Here is a 23575-nt window from a genome sequence, read left to right on the forward strand (position 1 = left end):
GGGGGGGGGGGGGGGGGGGGCGAGGCGCAGTGAATGCCGGGACGGCGGAGGACCGGAGCTGGGGGGGGAGCAGCGCCCCCATTCGGCTGGAAGTAGGAGATCTCTTAAAGGGCCAGGCGGCCCCGCTTGGGATTTAAGACAAAAAATGGCAAATTTGGGGCCCGGCTGCGGGCTCAGCCCAACCTCACCCTGTCGCGCCACGACATTTTCGCTCTCCCCGTCCCCAGTCCAGCACTCCTGGATGCGGAGGACCCAGGGGACATCACAGTCCTATGGGACTCCCACCCAGGTCAAGGGCTTTGGGTGGGCTTACAGCGAGCAGGGAGCCCAGATTCACGCCCCCCCCCCTCCCTTCCCGGCCAAGAGACACGAACAGCTCCAGAAGGGACCTGACAGAATCTCTTGTATGCCTGGTTTGGGGAAGGGGGTCCCCAAAAGGTCTCCATTCCCCTTCAATCAAGGGGGCTACCTGCAAGGAGCAAGCCAGAGGAGAACGGAGGGAAGGTGGCTGTATATGGAAGGAGGTGGATCCCTGATCCAAAACCACAGAATCCCAGACTGGTTTGTGTTGGAAGAGACCTGAAAGCTCATCTTGGAGCCCCTTTAAGCATTGGAAAGGCCTCTGAGGTCTCCCTGGAGCCTTCTCTTCTCTAGGCTGAGCATGGGATCTAGCTACCACAGCTGTTCCCACCTCCATCCTAAGCCAGGAAACACTTCCCAGAGGCCAAGATCAGAATAGCAGCAACCATACCTCACAAACTGGGGTTCAGGAATTCCTGCCCATCCCCTACTGTCCCCAAGGTGACAGCGGCTTTTCACCTCTCCAATGAAAGAATCCATTGGAGCTTAATTCAATTTTTTTCTTTTAATGCAGAAAAATAGCCAAACACATCTTCCTGCCCTCCCTCCACCCTCCCCAGGTGTGTGTCCTTTGCTGTTGTTTTGCTTAATATTTCCAGCCAAGCAGCTCCCACCCTCCCAGCCCTCCCAAACCTCTGCAGCTCTAAAGCCACCCGGTGCTTCCCCCCTTCCATTTTCCCAGTGTGGCAAAGCCCAAATGGATCTCCAACCACTGATAAAAAAAAGAAGGAAAGAGGGAAAACAGCAGGGTGCACAGTATTTCAGCATCATGCCAGTTCTAACCCTGCCAAGAGATTATAGGAAGAAAGAAGAAAAAATAATATAAAAATAAAACCACCAAACAAGTAGCAACAAGCATGGAGCAGCCTCAGCACACAGTGTAAACAGAAGCTGTCCCGATCCAAAATCCAGCTCTCCTGGAAAGCAACAGCACAGCATGCTTTGTACAACCCGAAAAGTCCCTGTGGTGCTGAGTAGCCAAGGGGGAGGATCTGGGTTTGAGCTTCAGTTGATATTTTTCGCCTTATACAAAAGGCTGAAGTGATCTTGGAGTCTTCAAGCGGCATTTGCAGCACCGAGCCTTGCCAGGCAGGGAAAGGGATGGGGGAAAAGTGCCATGGGAAGAGAAGGGATTGGGATATAGGGACCCTGAGAGAAGGTCCCAGGACTTTGCAGCTGGGAAATCTGGATAAGGGAAGGGAAAGGGCAAACAAATACAAAAAAATAGAAATACAAAAACAATTTGTGTGGAGGAGGAGAAGATGAACAGTAAATTCATTGTACTGTCAGCCTCTCCAAAGCAAGAAAAGTAATAAAAAATCCCATTTGAGGTGACAGCAAAGGGTCCAACGGAATTCCCTTCCCTGGGGAAAATAAAAATATAAATGAGGTACCTGTTCCACCCCAAATCCATCACCCCTTCTCACAGCCACATCCACACTCAAGTGTTATTGTCTCTCAAATAAAGTCTCTGGGCCAGGGCAGCCCTGGAGCAGAAGCACTGAGGCATAGCTACTTCTTCCTGCTTGTGTTGTCCAGCAGAGATCCAGTCTCTCCTTGCCAATGTGGTATTGTTCAGTGCTCCAGGGAGACGGAGCCTTATCCACGTCTCCCACTTCTCCAGCTTTGTTTTAAAAAACAAAGTTTTGCATATATATATATATATATATACATATACATATATATATATATATAATATACAGTACAATGAAAATATCTATGGTAACAAATGGGGGGGCTGGAAAAGATGCTTAACAAAAAAGTCTGAAATAAAACAAATTCCCAACTCTTCCCCTAACTGATGCTTGCCTTCCCCACTAGTCTTCCAAGACCACAATCTCCACATTATGGACCTGGTGCTGATGGTCTTCCCCATCGCCCACCACTTTCTCCTCAGTCCTCAGCTCTGTCTCCAGGATTACAGCTTTGCCCTCTGATTCATCTGTGTCTGCCTCAGGATCTGGTGCCGGGTCGATCTCTATGATGGTCTGCCCATCGTCCGAGGTGCCTTCCACAGCTTGGATGGTAGAAGTGATGCCAGACTCCATGGCCACCAGTTCCACAGGGCTGACCACAGCTGCCATGTTGGCCAGGGCCCCGCTGTCCTGAATGGCTGCTGAGCTCAGCAGTGCCAGGCTGGAGGACGGGTGCAGGGTAACAGTGTCTGAGGAACTGGTCTTGGAGGATGAAACCACAGTGGCATATCGGAAGAGCTGGGAGCCAGACGGCAAGGTATGAACAGTCACTGGGCTGGAGCCTTGGCTGAGGGTTGCCACTGGGATGTTGCCCACAGAGAACTGTTGTCCAACGGGCGCGATGGCGATGGGGGAGATGACAGTGAACTGAGGCTGCTGGATGGGAGTGGAGGGGCTGAGGATGGTGGCAGAAGCTGGGCGCTGCAGACGGGGTCTCTTGGGGGGCTTGGGAGTGCTCATGGGCATCAGCACCACGTTCTGGATGGTTTGGGACTTGGCCTTCTGGTCCCTGGCAAGTTTTTTCTGTTCTTCCAGCTGCCGCTCCAGGTCTGCAAAAGGAATGGTTGAGCAACACGTCACGCCAAGGTACACAGGAGCTCCTGGGGCTCCAGAACCGACCATCATGTCCAGGTTTGTGACAGGAGGTCACCCACCCATCCAGTGAGCCTGATCTTGGCTGCTCCCTCGAGATCAAATGGCACTATAGGAAAAGGGTACATTCTCTTGCCACCTACATAGGCCTGTCAGTGTTCCACCTGCTAGCACCTGAGTAAGACACAGGTAACATTCCATACTTGTTGGCAACTCCTACTGACAAGGAGATGGACATTTCTGCTCTCTACAAGCTAAATCCACCTGCGAGGGAAAGTGGATAAATCCCCCAGCCAGTTAGAATTGCTTCCTGAGCTTGGCTGGGTCACCTCCCCATGAGCCAAGCACCTGCACTCAAGACACCCAGCAGGATGCCTGGGTCAACTCGTCACTGGGAACACCAGGAGCAAGAAGTAGCACAGTAGCCTCATTTATCCAGGGCAGTAGGGGACTAGGACATCTCAGACAACAACAGATTCTACAGGACATGGTGAGGAGGGAGACACATCCAGTGAGCAGCTCTGGGGATCCCAGGTCAGTCAGTGGCTTCAGTTCAGGGGAAGCTGAACAGGACACCCAATAGCACCACAAGACAAGGAGAAGCTCAGCACCCCATACTCAGGCATATTAGCTTGGGTACCGCACAAAACTGTCCGCAGCGCGGGTGACCATGCCACAGCACTGAGCTGGCAAATCCTATCCCTAATCTCAAGGAATTGGACTCGTGCCTGCAGCACCCTAACTGCAGCAAAGGGCAAGACTATGGGCTGTCCAACATTCCAAGCAACTGCTCTCTATGAGACAGTGGAGAGAGGAAATTCTACTCAAGCCCTAGGACAGAAAGGGATTGGGATGCCTGTACTGAATGTTTTATGATGGATGTTTTGGGGCCGCCTGTACTGAACACTAACCATGATTCAGTGTGGTTGCGTGGAAGGAAAGTCATGTCCATTCCCAAGAGTAGCAGCAGGATGTGAGCCCTTATTAGGCACTTTACCTGCCAGTGTGTAAAGAAACTGCTCCTCTCCTTGCTCTGTCTGGTTTTTCCTGTTGTCCAGTACCTTCTTGATTGTGTCCATTAAGCCAAATGTATGGGCAACATTGTTCAGGACTGCAGCATCTCCAAGAAAAGGGCACAGGGACATTAAGAATTGGGCACTCAAAAGATGCTCCTGTTACAGCAAAAATTTTCTGCTTTTTAAAACTCTCTGTTCTTTTACAAGAGCCAGCTGAAAAAGGAAAACCAAACTCCTTCATCCTTCTGATATCCCAGGATTAAATAATCCCATTCACATGATAAAGCAAATTGGACAGAGCTGTGTCACTCAAGCAGCTTCTAATTGCTGCAAATGAAAGTAATTTGCAATCACAGAGATACAAATGAGCTGTCTACCTACAAATCATCACCCCATGCTGCTGACAGTGTCATTAACATGGCAAGCTCCACTGAAAGCTGTGCAAAATGTCTATTATAATCCACTGACTTCAATAATTCGCAGTTCCTCAAAACTGACACCTACCAGACAAAAAGATGTGCCAGCCCAAAATTAAATTAGAAAATTTAAAAAAGCTATCCTGGATAAAATGAAGTTTGTAGCTACATGGATGTTCTCTCAAGAAGAGCATCAACAAGAGGTATTCACAGGGGCCTGTGCCAAAATAGATTAGGAAACCTGATTTAAGTTAAAAATAACCCTAAAAAGAGTAGGGGAATTATTTTTAACCCAGAAAATTTCCCTCATCTGGTTCAGCCCCCAAAACAGGTTTTCTGGCACCAGTGAAAGCAGAACGAGAAGTGAGGGGGCAGGACCTGTTAAAGTGTCACAGAGAAGCGTTTGAGTAACTCCAGTCCAAGTGACTCTGGGAAAGCTTCTATGAGGGCTGGGAGCTGTGGACAGTCATCTGATGGTCCCAGCAAGCTGCCAGGGTCATTTTGCTCAGGGAACAGGATGGAATGGTGTGTCCTTATGTTTGAAGCAAAGGCACTTCACAATTGGGCAGACTGAGCACACAGACTGTGCTCCCACAACTCAGCTAATGAGTGGGAACTCGACTCCCATCCTGACTCACCAGCTTCACATTGTGGAATGGACCCTTAGCACTGTTTTTTTTGCCTGCAACCACCCTTTAGAGGCTTCTTCCTCACAACTTACCTGTCATCTGGAAAGGAGACTGACCCAACCGCTGCTGCACACCTTTTAGGACTTCTTCTATCTCCTTCTGGATGTTGCACACCACCTCTTCCATCAGCCCCACGTCAGCTATTCCTTTCCAGAACATAAGCGTATCCTCTGGCACAAAAGAGGAGGAAAAGAAGTCAATATATACAAGCATTTTTCCCACAGGGCCATCTTAAAGCTCTCAGGAAAGTGTATCTTTTCAAAGTGACTACCTTTGCAAGGTGGTTTGGCTTTTGGGGTGGACAAGATGTGAAAAAAATAACCAACCCCAAACCAAGCAAACGGTCTCAGGCAGCAAATCAGGAACAGGCTTTTTAGCAAGTCCACGACTTCCAAGGCAACATTTCGCATTTTTGCAAGGTGCGGTGCTTAAAATCAGAATTTGAGGAAATTCTAGCTAAGCTTTCATACTGATACAACATGGGAATGCAAGGCCAGAGAGAAACAGAACAGAGAGTTGACAAGGAGCAAACATGACTCTGCTCTTTGTTTGTTCCAGCCTGCCTCCAGGCTGGCAGATGTATTTCACATCCTTGGAACAGAACAGAAAAAACCCTCACTGTAACCAATAACATCTGATCTGAGGGATCATCCATCAGCCACGAGGCCAGGGCCAAAGGTCTACAGTGGTGAGAAGCTCTACTGGCAGAAAGCTTGGATGCCTGTGTAATACTGGAGATCCAAGGGGCTGGGGGACAGCTTTGTCATTGCTCAAACTTTACTTATTTGCAAGATTTAGGTTTCCAAAATGTAACAGGGAAGGAGAGGAGAAGAAAACACCCAACAAGCAGCCTGAGCTTACCTGAGATCTCATCTGTGTCTTTTTTCATGCCTTCCTCAGTGGCCATGGTGACAGCAGCTGTCAGAGCCGAGTTCCACTCGATCCCCTCCTCCATACTCTCTTCCGACAGTGCGATCTGGGTGATGCTCCCTGACACAAAGTCCCCATCAGCTCCCTCTGACAGCCTGAATCCCTGCTTTGCTTCCCAACCTCTCAGCCCTCCCCAGACTTCCTCTCACTCTTTGGGTCAGGTTTGTGTTTGGCTTCTTTCAACCAATCCAGTTAAAAGCAAATATTGCTGTTTCTCACTGGACCTGTGACTGTGAAAAGCTCTAGGGCTTCTGGAAGGAAAACCCTGTGCCTTGCACAGTGGAGTCCCAACTCAAGGGACCAGAAAGGGATCAGAATAAATAAAAGAAGAAATAAGGCTCAGCCCAGGCACCCTTCTCCCCTTGCATCATCCACAGGAAGCTCTGCATCCCTAATCTCTCATGACATAGAGCTGGGGTCCCAGCTGGTTTATAGAAGGGAAATGGATCTGATGCAATTCTGAGTAACAAATTTGGTACTAAACCAATGTCCAGCCACTCTAAGTTGGCTGTTGTGCTTTCCAAGAGATTCTCCTTAGCCTATGGACAACTCTGCCATGTCATCTGTTGGAGTCTGTAAATCAAAAGTCTCTCTGAATTCTTCAGAGAGAAATCAGGGTGCAGGGATTGAATTACAACCTTTGGATGGATTTGAGTATATTACACCACTCACACATAAAGTAGAGGTGTAAGTTTAAGTTTTAGAATAAGCAACTAAGTAAGTAAGCAAGAATAAGTTTTAAGTGCTTTAGAGAGCGACAGTCTTAGATACCAGTGTAGTGTGAGTTCTAGTGAAGGCTGAAAAACATAGTCCTACATACTAGTGTTGAAAATGAGCTTCTGTAGAGGCTCCAGAAACATAGTTTTAGACATAATAAAACTATCGTAAGAATATTGCTTACATTTTTTAGATAGAACGAGATAGACCATATGCATAGTTTAAAAGTAACCTGGCGTGCTAAGAAACTAGAATTCTAATAAGTTAAGAAGAAATGGTTCGAGTTTGTGTTTTTAGCTTATTGGGTAATTTGTGTATAAGAATCTATGCATTGGGGAGAGACTTGCTTGCTCTTCCTTGCTTTTCTCTCTCCTCTCATTGCTATCATCCTTACCCAGAAGAAGATAGGAGCTGCGCAACAACATTGGCCTTCCCGGGACTTCAACAGGAGCAGCTCCTACTTCTAATTGGGACTTTACTTCTATTTAAAACTCTTTGCTGAAAACTTGTAGCATGGACTTTAATGCTAGTGACTCTTTGCCTTTCGAGACTGATGTGCCTTTACAATAAACAACTTTATAGCAACTAATAACTGCTCAGCTCTCTGAAGAAAATAATAACAACCCAACAGCCACCCACCCAGGGGCTCAGAGAAATGTAACCCACTCAGCTTAACGATGTGGTACAGTTGGGAATAGTCTTCTCCCTTAACCTCAGCAAAGAGATCAATTTCTGCTCTGGAGCACAGGATCACTGAGAACTTGCAGTTGTAATGAGAATCAAATCATGTCCAATCACCACATCCTGTTCATGATGTTCTGAAGGTCAACATTTCTATTTCACTGAGACCAACTCATGCCTTTATAACAGACTCTCAAACAGAAAATATATTGGGAAATGCTGTGCGAGCTCTCACAGGTGTTTGCGCACATGATGATCCCAGAACATGGACCCCTGCAAGGCTCTCAATCCTCCTCCTGGCTATGAAGAGTGTCTCTCTGGAAAGCAGATGCTTGATGCCAGCTGTTTTCCAGCCTTCCCAGTCCTGCAGAGCAGAGCTCCCTGACAGATGGTGCCAAGACTTCTCCAAACAGACAATAGAAGCAGTTTCCTTCCAGAAACCACAGTGATCTCCTGATGGGACTGCCCTCATGTGCCCAGGGAGAAGGTGTAAAGAGGGTGTAGAAGGGAGAAGTGAATCAGAGGGAAGTTGCCATGGCACTGGTAACTGGTTTCCTACCATCAGCTGAGGTTGGAGTCTGCACCACACTCTGCTGCCCTGGCACTGGTGCTCTAGCGCTGCTAATCAGGAGATCAAACTTGGTGCTTCGACAGGTGTTGGTGCAAACTTTGTCATGTTGGTAGAAGTCAATCTGCCCCGAATCCATCATCTTCCTGTGCAGGGAGTGGGGATAGAATCAGGCTCAGCTCAAATCTCAGCCTAGAGACAAAAGGGAGTATTCCACCTGGGAGTGCTATGGCCATGGGAAGGAAAGAGAAAGGGAGATCCCAGGGTCACACACTCTGCACCCAAAAAATCTCTTGCAAGGCTTTCAAATGGCAAACACAGGATAGCCCAGCTTCACATAGAGTGTTTCAGTCCTGTTCCACCCCAGGTTCCCCAGATGATGCCACTTCTGTCCAGGGTGAGGGATCCTGACCCTCACATCATGGGGCCGGGATCTCTGCAGACTGCTGACCAAGTACTGTGGGCCTCCAAGAGGCCTCCTAGGGACTGCAAAGCAGACAAAATGCCTGCTGGGAGTCCCAAAGCTTCAGGGGTGGAGCTCTGAAGCTGGACAGGGTCAAATACCTTAGCATGATTCCTCCAAGGCGAATGGCTCTCTTCCAATCCTTCAGGGTAGACTTCCCAGCCAAGTGGACAAAGTGCTTTGGGCTAATCAGTTGGTCATTGAACTGACAAAGAGACAAGCAAAGGCTCAGCAAACAGGGTAATATCATTTAGGAGGATTGGGACATCCAACACAGCTCATCTGAGCCCCCACTTCCACCTAGAGAGAGGAACTGCTTCTCAGATCCCTTCTAGCTTTGATAACCTGGGCAGAGAAATCCTGCATGTCTGTAGGGATGACCTGCGAACCACAGGCATTCACAGTCCTAATCAAGAACAGCCCTGAAGGCTTTATATGAACCAAATCATCTCCTATTAACATGTATGGTCATTCTGGAGACCATTACAGGCTTCTGTTACATCCAGTGGCCCAGAGCATCCAACGGACACAGGTATTCCCTTGGGCATCTGTTCTGTCCTGCTTTAGTGACTGAAGTAGTTCCTGCTGAGGGGCAGGAGAACGAGGGGCTTGGCTGTCATGCTCTCAGGTGGGAAAAGCTAACACCAAGATTTCCCTTCTCAATGCAACCTGCTCGCCAAGGAAGTGACAGGAGTGGAGTACCAGGACATTGAGGAAAAGAGAGGAGGCAAAGCTCTACCAGATCTCAACACACATCTCCTGCCTGCCTTCAGTCCCTCCTCAAAGCCCAATACAACTGAATATGAAGTGGGTAATAACCTTCCCTCCTTAATCCACTCTTTCCATATTTCTCCCCATAAAAAACAACTTTAGCACCAACAATCCAAGGACTCAGGATGGAACACAAAAATAAAGGAATTCTTGGGGAGGCCAACCAGCACACCTGAAGAGCAAAGAAGGAATCCACTGGGAGTTTCTCTTTTACCTTCACACACTTGACGTTAATTCCTGGACAGACAAACTTCTTCCAGAGAAGGATAGCTTTGCTCTCCCCACAAGTGATGGGGTACGCGATCTCAATTTCCTCACTCGTTTCAAGGCTGCTGGGGTCTGAGGGAGGAACAGCTCAAAATGAAACTTTGCACCCAAGAGGCTCCAATCCCACAAGGTGGGAGCTGGAAGCTCATAGGTTGTGAGACCTGCATTTGAGAAACCAAAAAAAAGGGCAGATCCCAGTTCAGGATCAGTCCTCTCTTCATCCTCTCAGAGTTTAGATTAACTCTACAGCAACTGGCATCTGCTTTTGGGTATAAAAACGCTCCAAATGAAGCTCATCTATAAGGAAACATGAGATCAGAAATCCAACACATCTGTAAGGGGGAAGGTGTCAACAAGAAAAATTTTAGTGGCAACAAAATGGTTTAAAATTTGAAGTGCAGACATCTCTCAGATTCTTGCAGCTCCAGTATCTCTTTAGCAACAATATCAGATATTTACTGGCAATATATTCTCTTAATGTGCAGAGTTTCTGCTAATCCTGCCAAAAGACCCATACCCACACAGGAAGCAGAACTCTAGTGAAGATCTAGTGACAGCAGCTAGTGACAGGGGCCTTTTCCCACACACTGCTCAGGATGGCAGAGAGCACTTGGAGCCAACCTGCTCAGTTCTTATGAACATCCAATCCAAACCTTTGGATGGTTGGTTCAGCAAAGACCCCATAACCAGAGCCTGATGCTTCAGCCACCATGTTCTCATCACTATCATTTCTGCTGCTAGTGTCTGCAAACCAGGACTAGGGTGACATCCCGGCTCCCCTGGACCCCATGGGAGCCCTTACCATTCATTGCAGGAGAGCCAGGATCTCACTTCCAGGACTTTGAGACCAAGCAGTAACAGCAGACACTTATTCCAGAGTATGCCCAGCCCCTGTACCCACATCCATGCCTGGGAATCAGCATCTGCAGGGGCAGAGCCAGAAGGAAGCCCAGCAAACTGGAGATACCAGCCCTGCACAGGAGGGGATTCATCCACATTAAGTGGGAACTCACCAATCCCTTCTTCCAGCTTGTGAATGGTGTGGGTTTCCACGGCCACCACAGCAGCGCTGGCCTCAGACCCCTCTTGGTAAATCCTGTGGTGAAAGTGGCCATCCATAAACAAATTATATAAATCATGGGAAATTAGGATTCACAGCACAGAGTTAAAAAATTCAGTGAATTTCTTTTTGTCTCTCCTCAAGGGACATTTTGTCTGATACACTTTCAATCACCAGGAATTTTTTTGGCGAACACTAATAAAACAAAACAAAACACTAGTAATCCCAAGGACTGACACACGCAGAGGCATTCCCAGTGCTGTCATCCCACCCTCCACTCTGCCAGCGCCTCTGAGGCAGCTCTGCAGGCTTCCCTGCGCCTTTTCCTCTGCTTTCTGTCACCCTCAACAGCAGGAAGCAGAGCCAAGCGTTCCAGGATTTCCGTTCCAGCCCTGTGTAACACTGCAGCACAGATGACCACAAAGGGAAGTCACTACCAGGCCCACAGCCACCCTGCCCTGCAAATAGTAACAAACTAGAGCCAGATTTTTCCATCCTCATTGATCCAGACTGAAGATGAAGCCACTCTCTGCAGCAGCTGCCAGGGAGCTACAAAATTGCCTCCACATCCTTGCCCCACTTTATTTTACAAGAGGATTATTTTAGGGTAGAGCTGATACAGAGGCACATGAAGGTCTGAACACACAGACCACCGCATCCAGCAGCTGTAGTGTGGCAAAAACCAACTCTGGGACTGGAGAAGAAAGATAAACTGGGGCAGCACTGCTTCCACGATGCAGGAGCACTGCACCGCACCGACACAGCCTTGCAGGACAATTTCAGGCCTTGGAGGCCCTGTGACAGCCACACACAGAAAAGATTTAATCTGTTGTATTTACTCTCTCCTTAGCGAGGCACAAAATCAAGGCAGACCTGGAATACACAGTCTCTCACAGTGACACTCTGTCCCTGCACCATGAAAACCCACAGGACTCCCCTCTCATCCCACCTCGCACCCCCAGTCACACCAGTACCGTCCTACTCACCCTTGCTGCACCGGCTGGAGCTGCAAGATCACTTGGGTTTTGGTATCCTCCGGGTTCTCCCCTTCATTCCCGTCACTTGGTACAACCACCACATCACCTACAGGGACGCTCACCTCAGCATTCGCCATCTCTCACATGAACCCAGCAAGGTTTTCTCCTCCCTGTGGAACACAAGAGCTGGGAACAGATCCCAGAGGCAGATCCCCCTAGTGTCATCCCACTCATAACTTCCTGAGACAGAAGCTCTCTCCAGCTCTGAACCCCTCAACCTGGCACCAAGGAACAAACCCACATGGGTATTTTTTGGCAAGAGTGTGTTTCCAACATAGAGCTTCTCCCACTGGCCCTGGCCAGCAGTGCTTCCAGTCACCCCTGGGATGCTCTGGTCCACCCCTGGCATACTCTGATCCCTCACTACCAGGAACAGGCCAATGGATGATCCTTCCCAGTAGAAACTGCTGTCAAGGTGTGATGTTACTGCAGGACAGGGGGTCCTAGAGAAGCTGCACTCCCAGGGGATGTGCCTATGGCTGTGCACGAGGCACAGAGGTGGTTTTGTTATAGTGTGGGGCTGGAGATCATCCCTGAGGTCTACAAGCTGCTGGTAAAGCCTGTCTCAGAACCGTGAAATGGTTCAGGTGAGAAGAAACCTGAAAGCCCATCTCGTCTCACCCTCTGCCATGGACAGGAACACCTTTCACTGGACCAGGTCACTCCAAGCCCCATCCAGCCTGGCCGTGCACGCTTCCAGGGATGGGGCAGCCACAGCTTCTCTGGGCAACCTGTGCCAGGGCCTCATCTCCCTCACAGGGAAGAATTTCTTTTCAATATCCCATCTAAATCTCAGAAACTTCAGGTCAGGATCTCCTAACGGTTGACGGGGGGCTCGGTATCCCCTGGCTGGGATACACCAGGACAAACCTGAGGAGCCGCCAGCACAGGGGCCACGCGCCCACCCGGCTTCAAGTGTGGGACCCCCGTGGGTCTCCGCACTTCATCCCGCTCCGGGGACAGACAGACCCACCCGGGACACCCCGAGAGATGGCGGGGCTTTCCCAGGATATCTGGCGCGAGGGGGTCAACAGGACACGGACAAATCGCGGTGGCGATCGCGCCGAGGCCTTCAGTGAGGAGGTGGGGGCTGCACAGGGGAACCCCCCGGCCCCCGCGGGATCCTCGGGCCGCGGTTCGGGGGCCGCCGCCTCCTCCGGGCTGGGGTCGACCGGTCACGTGAGAGGGGACCCGTGGGGCCACCCCGCGGCGCACACGGCGGCGAAGGGGCGTGGCTTGGTCGGGAAGGGGGCGTGGCCTAGGCCCCCCTCCCCACGGCGCTGGCTACCCCCCTGCTGCCCCCCCCACACCCCCCCGAGCGGCGCGCGCGCGACGCCCGCCCTCGCGGCAGCGGCGGCGGTACGTACGGCGGCGACCCCTCCCTCCCCTCTCGACGGGGCCAGGCCCTCTCTCGCCTCGTCCCGCCCCTTCGCGCTGCATGGCCCCTCCCGGCCCCCGTAGCGCGACACGCCGGCTGGGCCTTACCGTCGGCGAGCGGCCGAGACCGGGGGCTGTGGGACGGGGGAACGGGGGGATGGGGGGGGGAGGGGCGGGTCGGGCAGCAGAAACGCATGCGCAGTGCCCGCCGCGGCCTCGGCCGCCAGCACTTCCGGCCGCCGCCTGCCTTAAAGGGGCTGACCGGTGAAGCACGCGGCGCTATACTGCTCTCTGGTGGGCGCCGGCAGTATCGCCTTCGCGGCGTCACCCGCTAGCCCAAGACACGAGTTGCCGGTGGGGGTGTCACGACAAGGTTCGCTCTCCCCCGGTCCCAGCAGCGAGTTGTGGAAGGCGCTACCGAGCATCTCCCGCCCCGCCCTAAGCCAACCCCGGCGGGACCACCGGGACCTCCCACGGCCGGCCCGCAGAATCCCCCTGCCCCCGCCGCGCGGGCTGGTCGACTGACAACGAGGCAGACCAATGGTGACGCGGGGCCGGGCAGTGACAGCCAATGGGCGCGGCAGGGCGGAGGGGGGCGGGGCTGGGGCGACAGCGCTGTGGAGCCGCGCCGAGGCGGCGGCGGCGGGACGAGGATGCGGGCGGGCGGCAGGGCGGCCCCGGGGGCGATGGCGCTGGCGCTGGTCCGCCGCTGCCTCCTGCTCGGCCCTCTGGGGCTGCGCTCGACCGGCGCACAGGACGGTGAGTGTTGACTGCGGAGCACCAGCGGCGGGACACCCCACACCGGGATGCGGCGCCGGGAGCCCCACTCCCACTAGTACTCCTGGGGCTTCCTTTTCTTTCGCCGGGATGGGACCGGAACTTGGTGCGGGATGGGGACGGAGGAGGGAGACCGGACGGGCTCGCCTCTGCCTCGGGACGGTCCGGGACGGCCTTTACGCTGTGTCTGAACCGGGATCGAACCAGGATGGGCTCCCGGGAACGGTTCCCCGCTGTGTCCAGACCGGACCGACCCCTAGGACGGGGTCGTCGTGGTGCCCCTGCCCCGGCTCCTTTCCGGAATGGGATCTCTGCCATCTCTCTGTCCCGGTACCGACCCGGGACAGGGTCCTGGCCATCCCGTTGCTCCGGTATCGATCCGAAACGAGATCCCCGCTATCCCTCTGTCCCAGTAGCGGACTGGACGGAGTCCCCGCCGTCCGTCTGTCCTGGTACTGGTCAGGGACGGGGTCCCCAGTATCCTTCTGCTCCGGTACCGGACGGGACAAGCTTTGTCCCTGCCCCACCACCCCCGCATCACGCCGGTCCTGCACCCGCCCATTTTCTCCGCAGCCACCCCAGCTCTCTCTGTCCCTGCCCCCGGTGGCGACTACCCGCGGGGTCTCAAGAGTTCTGCGTTCGGCTCCATCTCGCCTGCGAGGCTTTCCTGGGGAACCCCTAATCTACGGATTAAGAGGGTCGGTGGAGAGCCGGGCAGTGGGCTCCAAGCCAGTAATGCCGCGGAGCCCGGCATTGTCGCTCCCGAGGATACTTGTAGCCGCGGGGTCCAGGACGACCCCGAGGAAATGTTCACCCAACCGTGATCCCAAAGTTCGTGTATCCCGGTGTCACTCGTCCCCAACTCATTCAAGAGCGAGGAAACACGGAGGGGTCATCCAAACCATTATTCTCCTCGAGGGGAAACTGAGGCACGGGGACACTGGGATCACTGGAGGCAGAATCCCACTACGTTCCCCAAGTGTAATTTGGGGCACATCACTCAACGGGTTTCTACCGGATCCCAAATCCACTGGTGGACGCGGGGGAAGCTTACCCGGGGCCAGCAGTATGACAGAGGCAGGAGTGTGCCGGGCTTTTATTGGAGCATCACCCTGTTGTGTCTTTCTTGCATCCTGTGAGAAAACAAACAAATCCTTAGCAGGAGTGGCCCCAGCAGGGCCGGGCTGTGTGTTCACCCTCACCCACCGGAAATCCAGTTTTCACATTTTTTGGGAGGGGAGTAAAGTTTCCGTGGCTGGGGGCAAGTCTCCTGTGGCTCTGTCTTGGCTATTCCTGGCCCCTCAGTAGCATCTTTGGAGCCAAATTCCCAAGAGTGCCTGCAGCTCTCAGTTTATCTCTGGCATTCCCTCCTGGCACACACTGGTCACACTCAGGATGTTTTTAACAAAGATTTCCTTTCCTTGGATGGGTTTTTCACGGAATGGGTCCCCACAGCTCCTCTGCACCACCAATATGGATATGGAGCTGGGGGGATCCATCCAAGACCCCTCAGCCGGACTCACGTGTCCAGCTGTCCTGGCCATAGAGTGTTTTTCATGCAGATCCCAATGGCTTCTACTTTCTGCGTTAGAAACTCCCCTGAAATACCCCAAATTTCTCTCCCTTCTGGGAGCTATTGTTCTGGCAGTCCTGGGGCCCCCACTGCCCCCCCAAGCCCCCACACTTGGAGGGCCTGATCCTTCCCAGCTCTGCTCTGTCAGAGGATGCTGCCCAGAAAGGGGTGAAGTTAGTGATTTCTCCTAGTCCCACAGGATAAACCTCCTCCCCAGTTTGGATGCTTTTCCCACAGGCTAGGGAGGAGGGTGGTCTGTGTGGGGGCTGGCATCTTTCATCTCCAACCCCCGCCTTTTTTAACCCTGCAGGATTTTCCCTTGCTGGCACTTTGTGTCGTCTCCCAGCGACAGTGAGGGGAGCCAAGGCTGGGGAAATCTATGCCCACCATCCCTTTTCTTTCTGGCTGTGCCAGGATGATGCTTGGCAGGAGCTTTTGGGGGATGTGAGGAGCTGTTGAGCACTGGACCCCTACAAACACCTGGCCCACACAGTGAGGCTGAGTGGTGCTTCCCCTGTTTCCCTGCTCCACCAATCCTGCCCAGAAATTCCAGCCAGGTCTCAATGTTGGGTTCTTTCAGCTTATTTCCAGGATATTCCCTCATGCCCAAAGGCAGAGAACCCAGAAAAAAGCCCCTTTTGTGGTGGGTCTGGCATCACCCTGGGAAGGAGGCAATGGGGATGCAGCTGCCCAAGGTTATCCTCATGGTGAAGGCTGCAATCAGGGAGTCCTGGGAGCTGCCCAGTGCTGTACAGCTCCGTGAGTGGGGCTATTCTCTCCCCAAATTCTTTTATATCCCCCCAAATTGGGGTTCTCCTGGGCCAGGGGATGTGGAGGAATTGGAGGTAGAGGAGTGTGCTGGGTGGCTGTGGGGGAAACTATGGCAGCTTCATCCCTGGATTCCCCTGTGGACTGTTCCCAGTGCCAGGAGCATCCAGAAAAGCCACCAGAAAATGATGATTTGGCTGAGGAAAACATTTGAAGAGGCTGCAGGTGCCCAGGGATTGTTTTGGGGGCCTCATCAAGGGGGGAAACTGAGGCAGGGAAGTTGAGCCCTGTTTGAGCCCTCTCCTCGGTATCTCTGTAGGAAATGGCTGTGGCCACACGCTGCTGACACCCCACAGTGGCACCCTGAGCTCCAAGAACTACCCGGGCACGTATCCCAACCACACCATGTGCTGCTGGCAGCTCCAAGCCCCACCAGGCACATCTCTCCTCCTGGCATTCGGGGATGTGGATCTGGAGCCCTCCGAGCACTGTGCCCTCAGCTCCTTGCTGCTCACTGACCCCCAGACCGGCACTGCCTACGGTAAGGGGGAGTAAGAGGGATCCTGGGAGAACTGAGGCAGGGGTGATACAATGCTGTAGACAGGGAGAATATCAGGAAAATCTGGGTTTTTAGCTGATTTCATCATGAGGAAGGAGAATATCTAAGGAGCGGGCAACCAAGTAGGGCAGTGGCCAAGGAAGGCGATATTCGAGGAGGGGGTATCCAAGGAGGAGAATACCGGAAGATGAGGGGTATCCAATATCTGATGAGTGGGTTATCCAAAGAAGAGAAATATCCAAGGGTGGGGATACCTGAGGAATGGGGGTACCCAAATAGAATGGATGATATCCCAGGAGGAGGATATCAAAGGAGAGTAATATTTTCAAATGGGGATATCTGAGGAGGCAGGTACTCAAGGAGATGATTATTGCCAGGCTTGGGGGGTAACTGCCCAGCTGGGACCAGATGCAGCCACTAAATAATTAATTTGACAGCCCAGCTGCTGCCCTAACACTTCCAGGATCTTCCCAGGCAGATTTAATGGTCTTGGAGGGATTTGGCAAGCACTGGGAACATGATGAGTGCTGAGGAAAACATCGTCGGGGTGGGGGGAAGCATCAAGTGATGGGGTGGGATGGAGGAACAGTCCTGGTGAGGGGCAGGGGCTGGACAGGAGATGTGATTAGAAATGCAGGATGTAAAGGAGCTGGCTTGGATCCATGGGACTGGGAGTTTTCCCTGTTCTTCAAGGCTTTCACCCTTTCTGGGCTGGTCCCCAGAGGGGTGACAGCACGCAGGGTCCCTGGTCCCCATCCCCTCTGCCGTGGCCTCAGGAACATAACTGTCCCCAAAGCTAAGAGACATCCTGGCCCCAGGCCATGTGGGAAATTGGGGGGGACCCCCCAGATGATGCTCTTAGGGGGTTGGGGGAGGTGGCTGGGCACCCACAGCTGCTTTGGGTGCCACCAGGGCCATGCCAGCGTGACACAGAGCTTAGGTTCCATCCCCCTCCTGCGGCTGATGCTGGCCCGTGAGAAGTCCCAGATGTTTTTCAGGAAGCGGCTGGAGCAGGCGGAGACTGTGGGCTCCTTCCCGCTGACTCAGAGGGAAGGCCTGATTCTGTTTGAATGTCGCAAAGTCCCCATGGGGGTGGCATCCTCTGGGGCTCAGCTGAGGGGCTTCCAGTTCCCAGGGTATAACCAAGATCCATACAGAGGTGGCACCACTGACCAGGGCAGCACTGGCATCTGGCAACTGGTGGGAGGGAAATCTGCATGTGGTTCATCTACATCTCATCTGTATATCATGCAGACCTCCCTTCTGTCACGTATGTGACACCTCTGCGTGCACATGTCCCACGTCCGCTGGGGTTGACTTCCTTGTTTAGTATGACCCAGACAGGATGAGGATGTGGGTCAGGGAAACTAAGGCACAGGGGGAAGTGTCACCAGCAGCCCCAGGGGAACACAGGGACACAGTTCCCTGTCCCCAGAACAACGATGGCATTTGCTCAAAACGTCTTTGGGTGCCCAGAGGCCCTGGTGATGGGCATGATATAGACCAGAGCAATGTAGAGGACAGGGGATGATGGCAGTCCAGGAATTGGGGCCATCTTCTGTCCCCAGCTGGGACCAGAGATGTCCCTAAGGAATCTGCCTGCCTGCTAAGCCGAAGTTTTAATCAGGGAGATGGAATTGCAAATAATTGTGGATTAAATGGGGGGAGGAGGTAGTTTAGGAGGCAGCTTCAGCAGCATCTGTGAAAGGGTACATGGGGAGGAGACTAGGACAAAAGACTCCCATTTTGGGGTTCTGTGAGGTGATGCCACGTGTACCAGTCTCTGCAGTGGGGGATGTAGTGGCAGGGGCCCGATGAGGGCAATGGGGCCACCCTGGGGCTGGGACCAGCCTGGGCATGGGACCACTCTGTTATGAGGTTGCCCTGACATGGGACTACCCTGGTTGTGGGGCAATCCTGGAACATGGGACCATCCTCAGGATGGGACCAGCCTGCCATAGGACCACACTGCATGGGACCAGCCTTCAGCACTTCAGCCTTCAGTGCTGGGACTACCTTGGGGATGGGACACCCTATATGTGGAACAACTCTGGGACCACCCTGAGCCCCCCTGGCCTTGGCAAGGGCCAAGCCGGAGGAGGTGAAGTCCTGGGATCCAAGCATGTCCCCAGGACCCCAAATCATCTCCATGGTGTCATCCCTGCTGGCAGGGCCCTACTGCAGGAACTCCGTCCCTTCTGCCCCACTCCTGGTGACAAACTCCAGCACTGTGACCATCCTGTTCAACAGCACCAGCCATCGTTCAGGACGAGGCCTCCTCCTGTCCTATGCCACCTCGCAGCACCCAGGTATGGGGGCAGCACCCCCTGGCACACAGAGACACCCCTGGGATTCATCCTGGCCCATGCAGGGGCATGAAGGGAGCTCCTGAAGGAGCTCATCCTTGCTGAAGGATGAGCTTCCATTGCCCTGAGTTCCCTGAACATCTATGTTCTCCCTGACTGGGGGCAAACACGGGAGACCCCCAGGCAATATAGTGAACTGGGACCCCTTCAAGAACCCTGAACCCCCAAGTGAAGTGGCATCCCAGTATCAGGCAGAGCCACAGACATCATAGATTGTGCCATGGGGCTAATGGCTGCAGGGGCCAAGGGACCATCCCTTCCTGCCCCTCCAGACATGTGGACATGAAGGGCAGAACCAAAATAAGGAGGAAGATTTGGTTGGGAAGGGGAATGGGGTGCCCTGGAGCAGAAGTGGGTGTGTGTTGTGGGGCAGGTGGGGGTCCCTCACCCTGGGGTGTCCCTGCCTTGCAGACCTGGTCTCCTGCTTGGTTCGAGGCACCCACTACACCCAGGAGCATGTCAGGTGAGTGGTTGGGGGTGGGAAATGGTCCCATTTTGGTGTCCCCTGTCGCAGGGGTCCCATCGGCCCTGGTTTCATCCCCATCCCTCTCCTGAGGTACAGCTCCAGCAGGATGGGGAGCAGAGCAGGTAAGCAGAGGGGATGAGGATGGGAGGGAGCTCTGACCCATTCCTTTTCATATGTTTCAGTGTGTACTGCCCTGCAGGCTGCAAGGACATCCATGGGGACATCTGGGGCAACCCAAGCCAGGGCTACCGGGATGTAAGTGTGGGCACCATGGTGCACCCACCAGGGATGGTCCCCACAGCATGTGTGGCCACTGCTTGTCACCCCCAGCAACCCAGAGGTGATGAGTGTGGCCTTGGGGTGCCCCACAGGGTGCTCGGGCCTGCAGTCTGGGCCTGCCCTTACTTCCCACTCCCTGCAGACATCAGTGCTATGCAAGGCAGCCGTGCATGCCGGGGTGATTGCAGATGAGCTGGGCGGGCAGGTCACCCTGTCCCGGGAGAAAGGGATCACGCTCTATGAGTCGGCCTTTGCCAACGGTCTCCGCTCCAAAAGGTGGGTGAGGATGGCTGAGGCTGCACCCGACATGGAGATGCAGGACCTACCTGCGCTGACACCGGGAAACTGCCACCCCTCAGTTTCAGAGACCCCAGGGTTTGTTCACCCCATCTGATGCTCCCCCTGCTTTCTTCGGCACAGGGGATCTCTCTCCGAGAAGCGACTCATATTCCACAAAGGTATTTTTTTCCCATTTCCCCTGAAATTAAGGCACGATTTTAGCTGTCAGACCTGGTGCCACCCCCATATGCCTGGATGGGGTTTCTGGGATCCCAGTGTGCTGTCTCCTGTCCCCAGTCTGTGATGATGTGCTGGAGGTGGTGACCTTCAATGCCTCGTCCTGGTGGCACGAGGTGGGCATGCTGGGCCAGGACCAAGACTGGGTGGCTGAACGGGCAGCGCTCAGCACCACCGGCCACTCCTGGGCGGCCGAACCTGACGCCAAGGCTGCCTGGCTGGAGCTGGACCTGGGCATCCGAAGGAATGTCACAGGTGAGAGCTGGCCATCAGAGGGGGACAACAGCTGCCCATGCCACCCTGGCCCACTGTCCTCCCGCTGTGCCAGCTTCACTGATCCCCACAAAACTGCTCAGGGCAGTTGCACCCCCATAACTTTCAGAATGCACTGGAGTTTCTTGTGCTATGGTTTTACTGGTGCAAACTGAGATGCAAAGCGCACCAGTCCCCCTGGCTGCTCCTGTCCTTTTGTGCCTTTGCCCCCCTCATCTGCAGCCATTTCTGGGACAAACAAGTTAATACTATGCTCTTGCATCTGGTGCCAGTGAGTGTCTTTTGTCCAGCCCAAGCCTGCCAAAAGTGGGGCCTTTGTGTGCCAGCGGCTGGTGACCGCAGTGAGGAAAATGGGGACATTGTCCAGCCGGAGGCTGGAGAAGGGAAGAATGCAAGGCAGGCAGCCGGGGCTGGAGGTTATCGGTTGCTGGGGGCAGACCAGAGTGTCCCACACTGGAATCTGCCACCCAAACCCCTTCCCTGGTTCAGAAAGATCCCCCTCTGCCAGATGATACATCCTGCCCTCTTAGTCCTTTCCCAGCTGGGTCTTGAGTATCCCAGAGATGGGGGTTATTCCAGCTGGGAATAGAGGGCAGTGGGGTAGAGGGTGGCCCTTCCCAAGCCCTGTAACCCCTGACTGACAGCGGGTGCCCCCTCCTGCATTCACAGGCATCATCACAAAGGGCTCCTCCGAGCACCACAACTACTACGTGACATCCTACCAAGTCTCCTCTAGCCGTGACAGGAAGAATTGGAGACCCTACAGAGGCAGCAGTGGCCAGGAGGAGAAGGTGGGCATGGGGAGAACATCATGGGGCTGAGACCCCCTGGCCATGGATATTTGGTCATTGGCACCACTTCACCCTCTCCGGTAGGTGTTTGAAGGAAATGCTGACAGCCAGGGGGAGGTCTCCAACGCCTTTATCCCCCCCATCGTCGCCCGCTACATCCGTGTCATACCACAGAGCTGGCATCAGCACATAGCCCTGAAGGTGGCCCTGGTGGGCTGCCAGGTGGCACGGGTCCGCACGCCCCGTCCATACGGTGAGACCCTCCACAGGAGTTCACACCCCCATGTCCGAATCATCCTCCTGGGATCTTCACCTCCCTGTGCACCCAGTGGTGGTCCCACAGTCATGGTCCCTGCTCTGCCCTGTAGTGCCCAGTGTCCCCAAGGAGGTCCTTGAACCCACCAGCCACCCAGCCAGCCACACCCCCATACCTGGCATCGCCCTGGACCCGGAGAAGGCAGGTGGGTACCATGGGGGTCCTTTTTTCCAGCATTGTCATTTGGTGTTCCAGGTGCCACTGGGGCTTCATCCCCCTGTGGGAACACATTGATTTTCCTCTTCTAGTGGCCGCAGGTGGGCTTCTGGCACTCATGGGTACAAAGGGGTGGGATGAGGGCCCAGGGGGGCTGACACTGCCCTCCCTCGCCAGACTCCACACTGCTGGTGATGCTGCTCATTGGTGGTTTTGTGCTCTTCTGCTCCTGCCTCCTGCTCCTGGCTTTCCTCTGCCACAGGAAGAGGTTGGTCCTGTCTTGTCCCCTGCTTTGCCCTGGGGAACTCAGCATCACCTCCCAAATTGTGGCAGCTTCATCCAGCTGCTCACCAGGTCCCAAGGGGGCGTAGCCCCTCATGCAGGGGGTGGGAGGAGATGGTTGGTGGTGGGCACAGGGTAGCTGGGACCTTTTGCCCCATCTTGCCTCTCTCTTTGGCAGGAAGTCAGCAGCGGAGCTGAACTGTGGGATCACAAAAGGTAAAAGGGTCCACAACTTCTCCCTGAAATCAGGGGTCTGTGTGCTGTGAGGTGCAGTTGGTTTAACTGGTGCTACTGCCAAGCTCAGACTTGTCCCAGCCCCCAGAGGCACCTGCATGTCCAGTCTGTGACCACTGAGCGTTTCATCTCCCTGCCCAGGGTACCCCAAGCTGGAGTCGAGCCAGGTCTGCTCCCTGCAGAGCCTGTCAGCCTCCAGCCTGGCTTCCTTCCCCACGGCCGCCATGCCAGGGGACCTCAGCCGGACTCATTCGCCAGGTAACAGGGACATTAGGGCATGAACTGGTCCCTCAGCCCAGAGCTGGAGCCGAGTCTTCCTGATTGCACTTCCCTCCATTCTGGTCTAACCCCTCCATCATTGTGGTCCTGTGCAAAGAGGAAGGCCCTGATAAATTAGGCTTGCCCATTTAATTATTATAATTAATTATTATAGTTGTAGTAACACCATACATTATTTAGTAGTTGTGGTAGTAATAGTCCACCTCAATTACAGCTGTTGGCACTGGAGGGTGGCTGGGGACAGCAGGAGCCCCTCTCTGTGGTGTGGCAGAGGAATATGGGGTGTCCATGGGTGGGTGCTCTACCCTGGGTGGGTTCTTTCCTATCCCTGAAAGTCCAAACACCAAAGTTTCAACCCACCCCACCCGCCTCTGCCACAGCACCATGACTCTCCTGACACGGCAGCCTCCCTGTTTCAGAGTACGCTGAGCCAGACCTGGTGCAGGTGAGCCCCTGCAGCCAGACAGGTGCCTCCACCTTCAAGCCAGTCCTGGAAGAGGGCTATACTCTGCCGCTGGTCGTGAGCCACTACGACGTCCCAGGAAAGCATCATGAATATGCAGAGCCACTGCCGCCAGAGCCTGAATACGCCATGCCATTCAGTGAGCCGGAGCCTGCTGGGATGCACCACAGCACTTGCAGCATCACAGGGCCTGCTGGGTGCTCCCTGGTGCAGTACCAGACCCCTAACCTGCGACCCAGGGAGCTACCAGCTAGGGTGGAGCAGACTGGCAGCCCCTGTTCTGAGAGGTCCCACGGGTGGCCTAGGGACTGTCTTCTTGCACATGTGTACCATGAAGCCTTGTGAGGAGGGGAGCACAGGAGCGTGATATTGGGTGGGGGGAAGGTGTGTAAAGAAGGACCCTTCCCGCGATAGCAAGGGGCTTTAAAGTAATGCAGTGTAAATATATGTATTATATTTACATATAGCTGTGGAGTGCCCTACACCGTCTGCTGCTGGCCCGGGCTGCAAACCTCTATCCCGCCTAGGAAACTAAACCAGCCGTACCTCTTGCTACCC

At 53.9% G+C, this 23575-nt stretch overlaps 2 protein-coding genes and 1 long non-coding RNA gene across 9 annotated transcripts; 2 read left to right on the plus strand and 1 right to left on the minus strand.

Annotated features, from left to right (window-relative positions):
• Positions 1-102: 102 nt before the first annotated feature.
• Positions 103-21798, minus strand: GMEB1 (glucocorticoid modulatory element binding protein 1). 3 transcript variants are annotated; one of them, XM_056509192.1, is made up of 11 exons: positions 21719-21798; positions 14751-14829; positions 11492-11652; positions 10459-10541; positions 9393-9517; positions 8509-8612; positions 7936-8090; positions 5910-6038; positions 5081-5218; positions 3925-4047; positions 104-2884 (listed from the first exon to the last, which is right to left on the minus strand). In XM_056509192.1, the coding sequence occupies exons 3-11, from the start codon at positions 11617-11619 to the stop codon at positions 2178-2180; spliced, it is 1692 nt and encodes a 563-aa protein (XP_056365167.1). In that variant the 5' UTR covers positions 11620-11652; positions 14751-14829; positions 21719-21798; the 3' UTR covers positions 104-2177. The 3 variants fall into 3 exon arrangements, with proteins under 3 accessions (XP_056365168.1, XP_056365167.1, XP_056365166.1); XM_056509191.1 differs by lacking the exons at positions 14751-14829; positions 21719-21798 and adding an exon at positions 13028-13268; XM_056509193.1 differs by lacking the exons at positions 11492-11652; positions 14751-14829; positions 21719-21798 and adding an exon at positions 10248-10368 and having other exon boundaries at positions 103-2884; positions 10459-10531.
• On the plus strand, positions 2503-6029 carry LOC130262242 (uncharacterized). The gene is made up of 3 exons (XR_008842081.1): positions 2503-2592; positions 2871-2966; positions 5949-6029. It is a non-coding gene; the product is annotated as an uncharacterized LOC130262242 (long non-coding RNA).
• Positions 13534-23492, plus strand: LOC130262235 (discoidin, CUB and LCCL domain-containing protein 1-like). Of its 5 annotated transcripts, none has more exons than XM_056509186.1 (16): positions 14756-14831; positions 16357-16578; positions 18768-18905; positions 19374-19425; positions 19525-19550; positions 19628-19683; positions 19850-19983; positions 20128-20165; positions 20284-20478; positions 21166-21287; positions 21372-21540; positions 21656-21748; positions 21937-22027; positions 22220-22257; positions 22417-22533; positions 22974-23492. In XM_056509186.1, the coding sequence occupies exons 2-16, from the start codon at positions 16443-16445 to the stop codon at positions 23360-23362; spliced, it is 1794 nt and encodes a 597-aa protein (XP_056365161.1). In that variant the 5' UTR covers positions 14756-14831; positions 16357-16442; the 3' UTR covers positions 23363-23492. The 5 variants fall into 5 exon arrangements, with proteins under 5 accessions (XP_056365160.1, XP_056365162.1, XP_056365161.1 ...); XM_056509183.1 differs by lacking the exon at positions 14756-14831 and adding an exon at positions 15833-16028; XM_056509185.1 differs by lacking the exons at positions 14756-14831; positions 19525-19550 and adding an exon at positions 13534-13678 and having other exon boundaries at positions 19611-19683.
• The last annotated feature ends 83 nt before the right edge of the window (positions 23493-23575 follow it).

Source organism: Oenanthe melanoleuca, chromosome 23, assembly GCF_029582105.1.
Source record: "Oenanthe melanoleuca isolate GR-GAL-2019-014 chromosome 23, OMel1.0, whole genome shotgun sequence".
Classification (NCBI taxonomy): Eukaryota; Metazoa; Chordata; class Aves; order Passeriformes; family Muscicapidae; genus Oenanthe; species Oenanthe melanoleuca.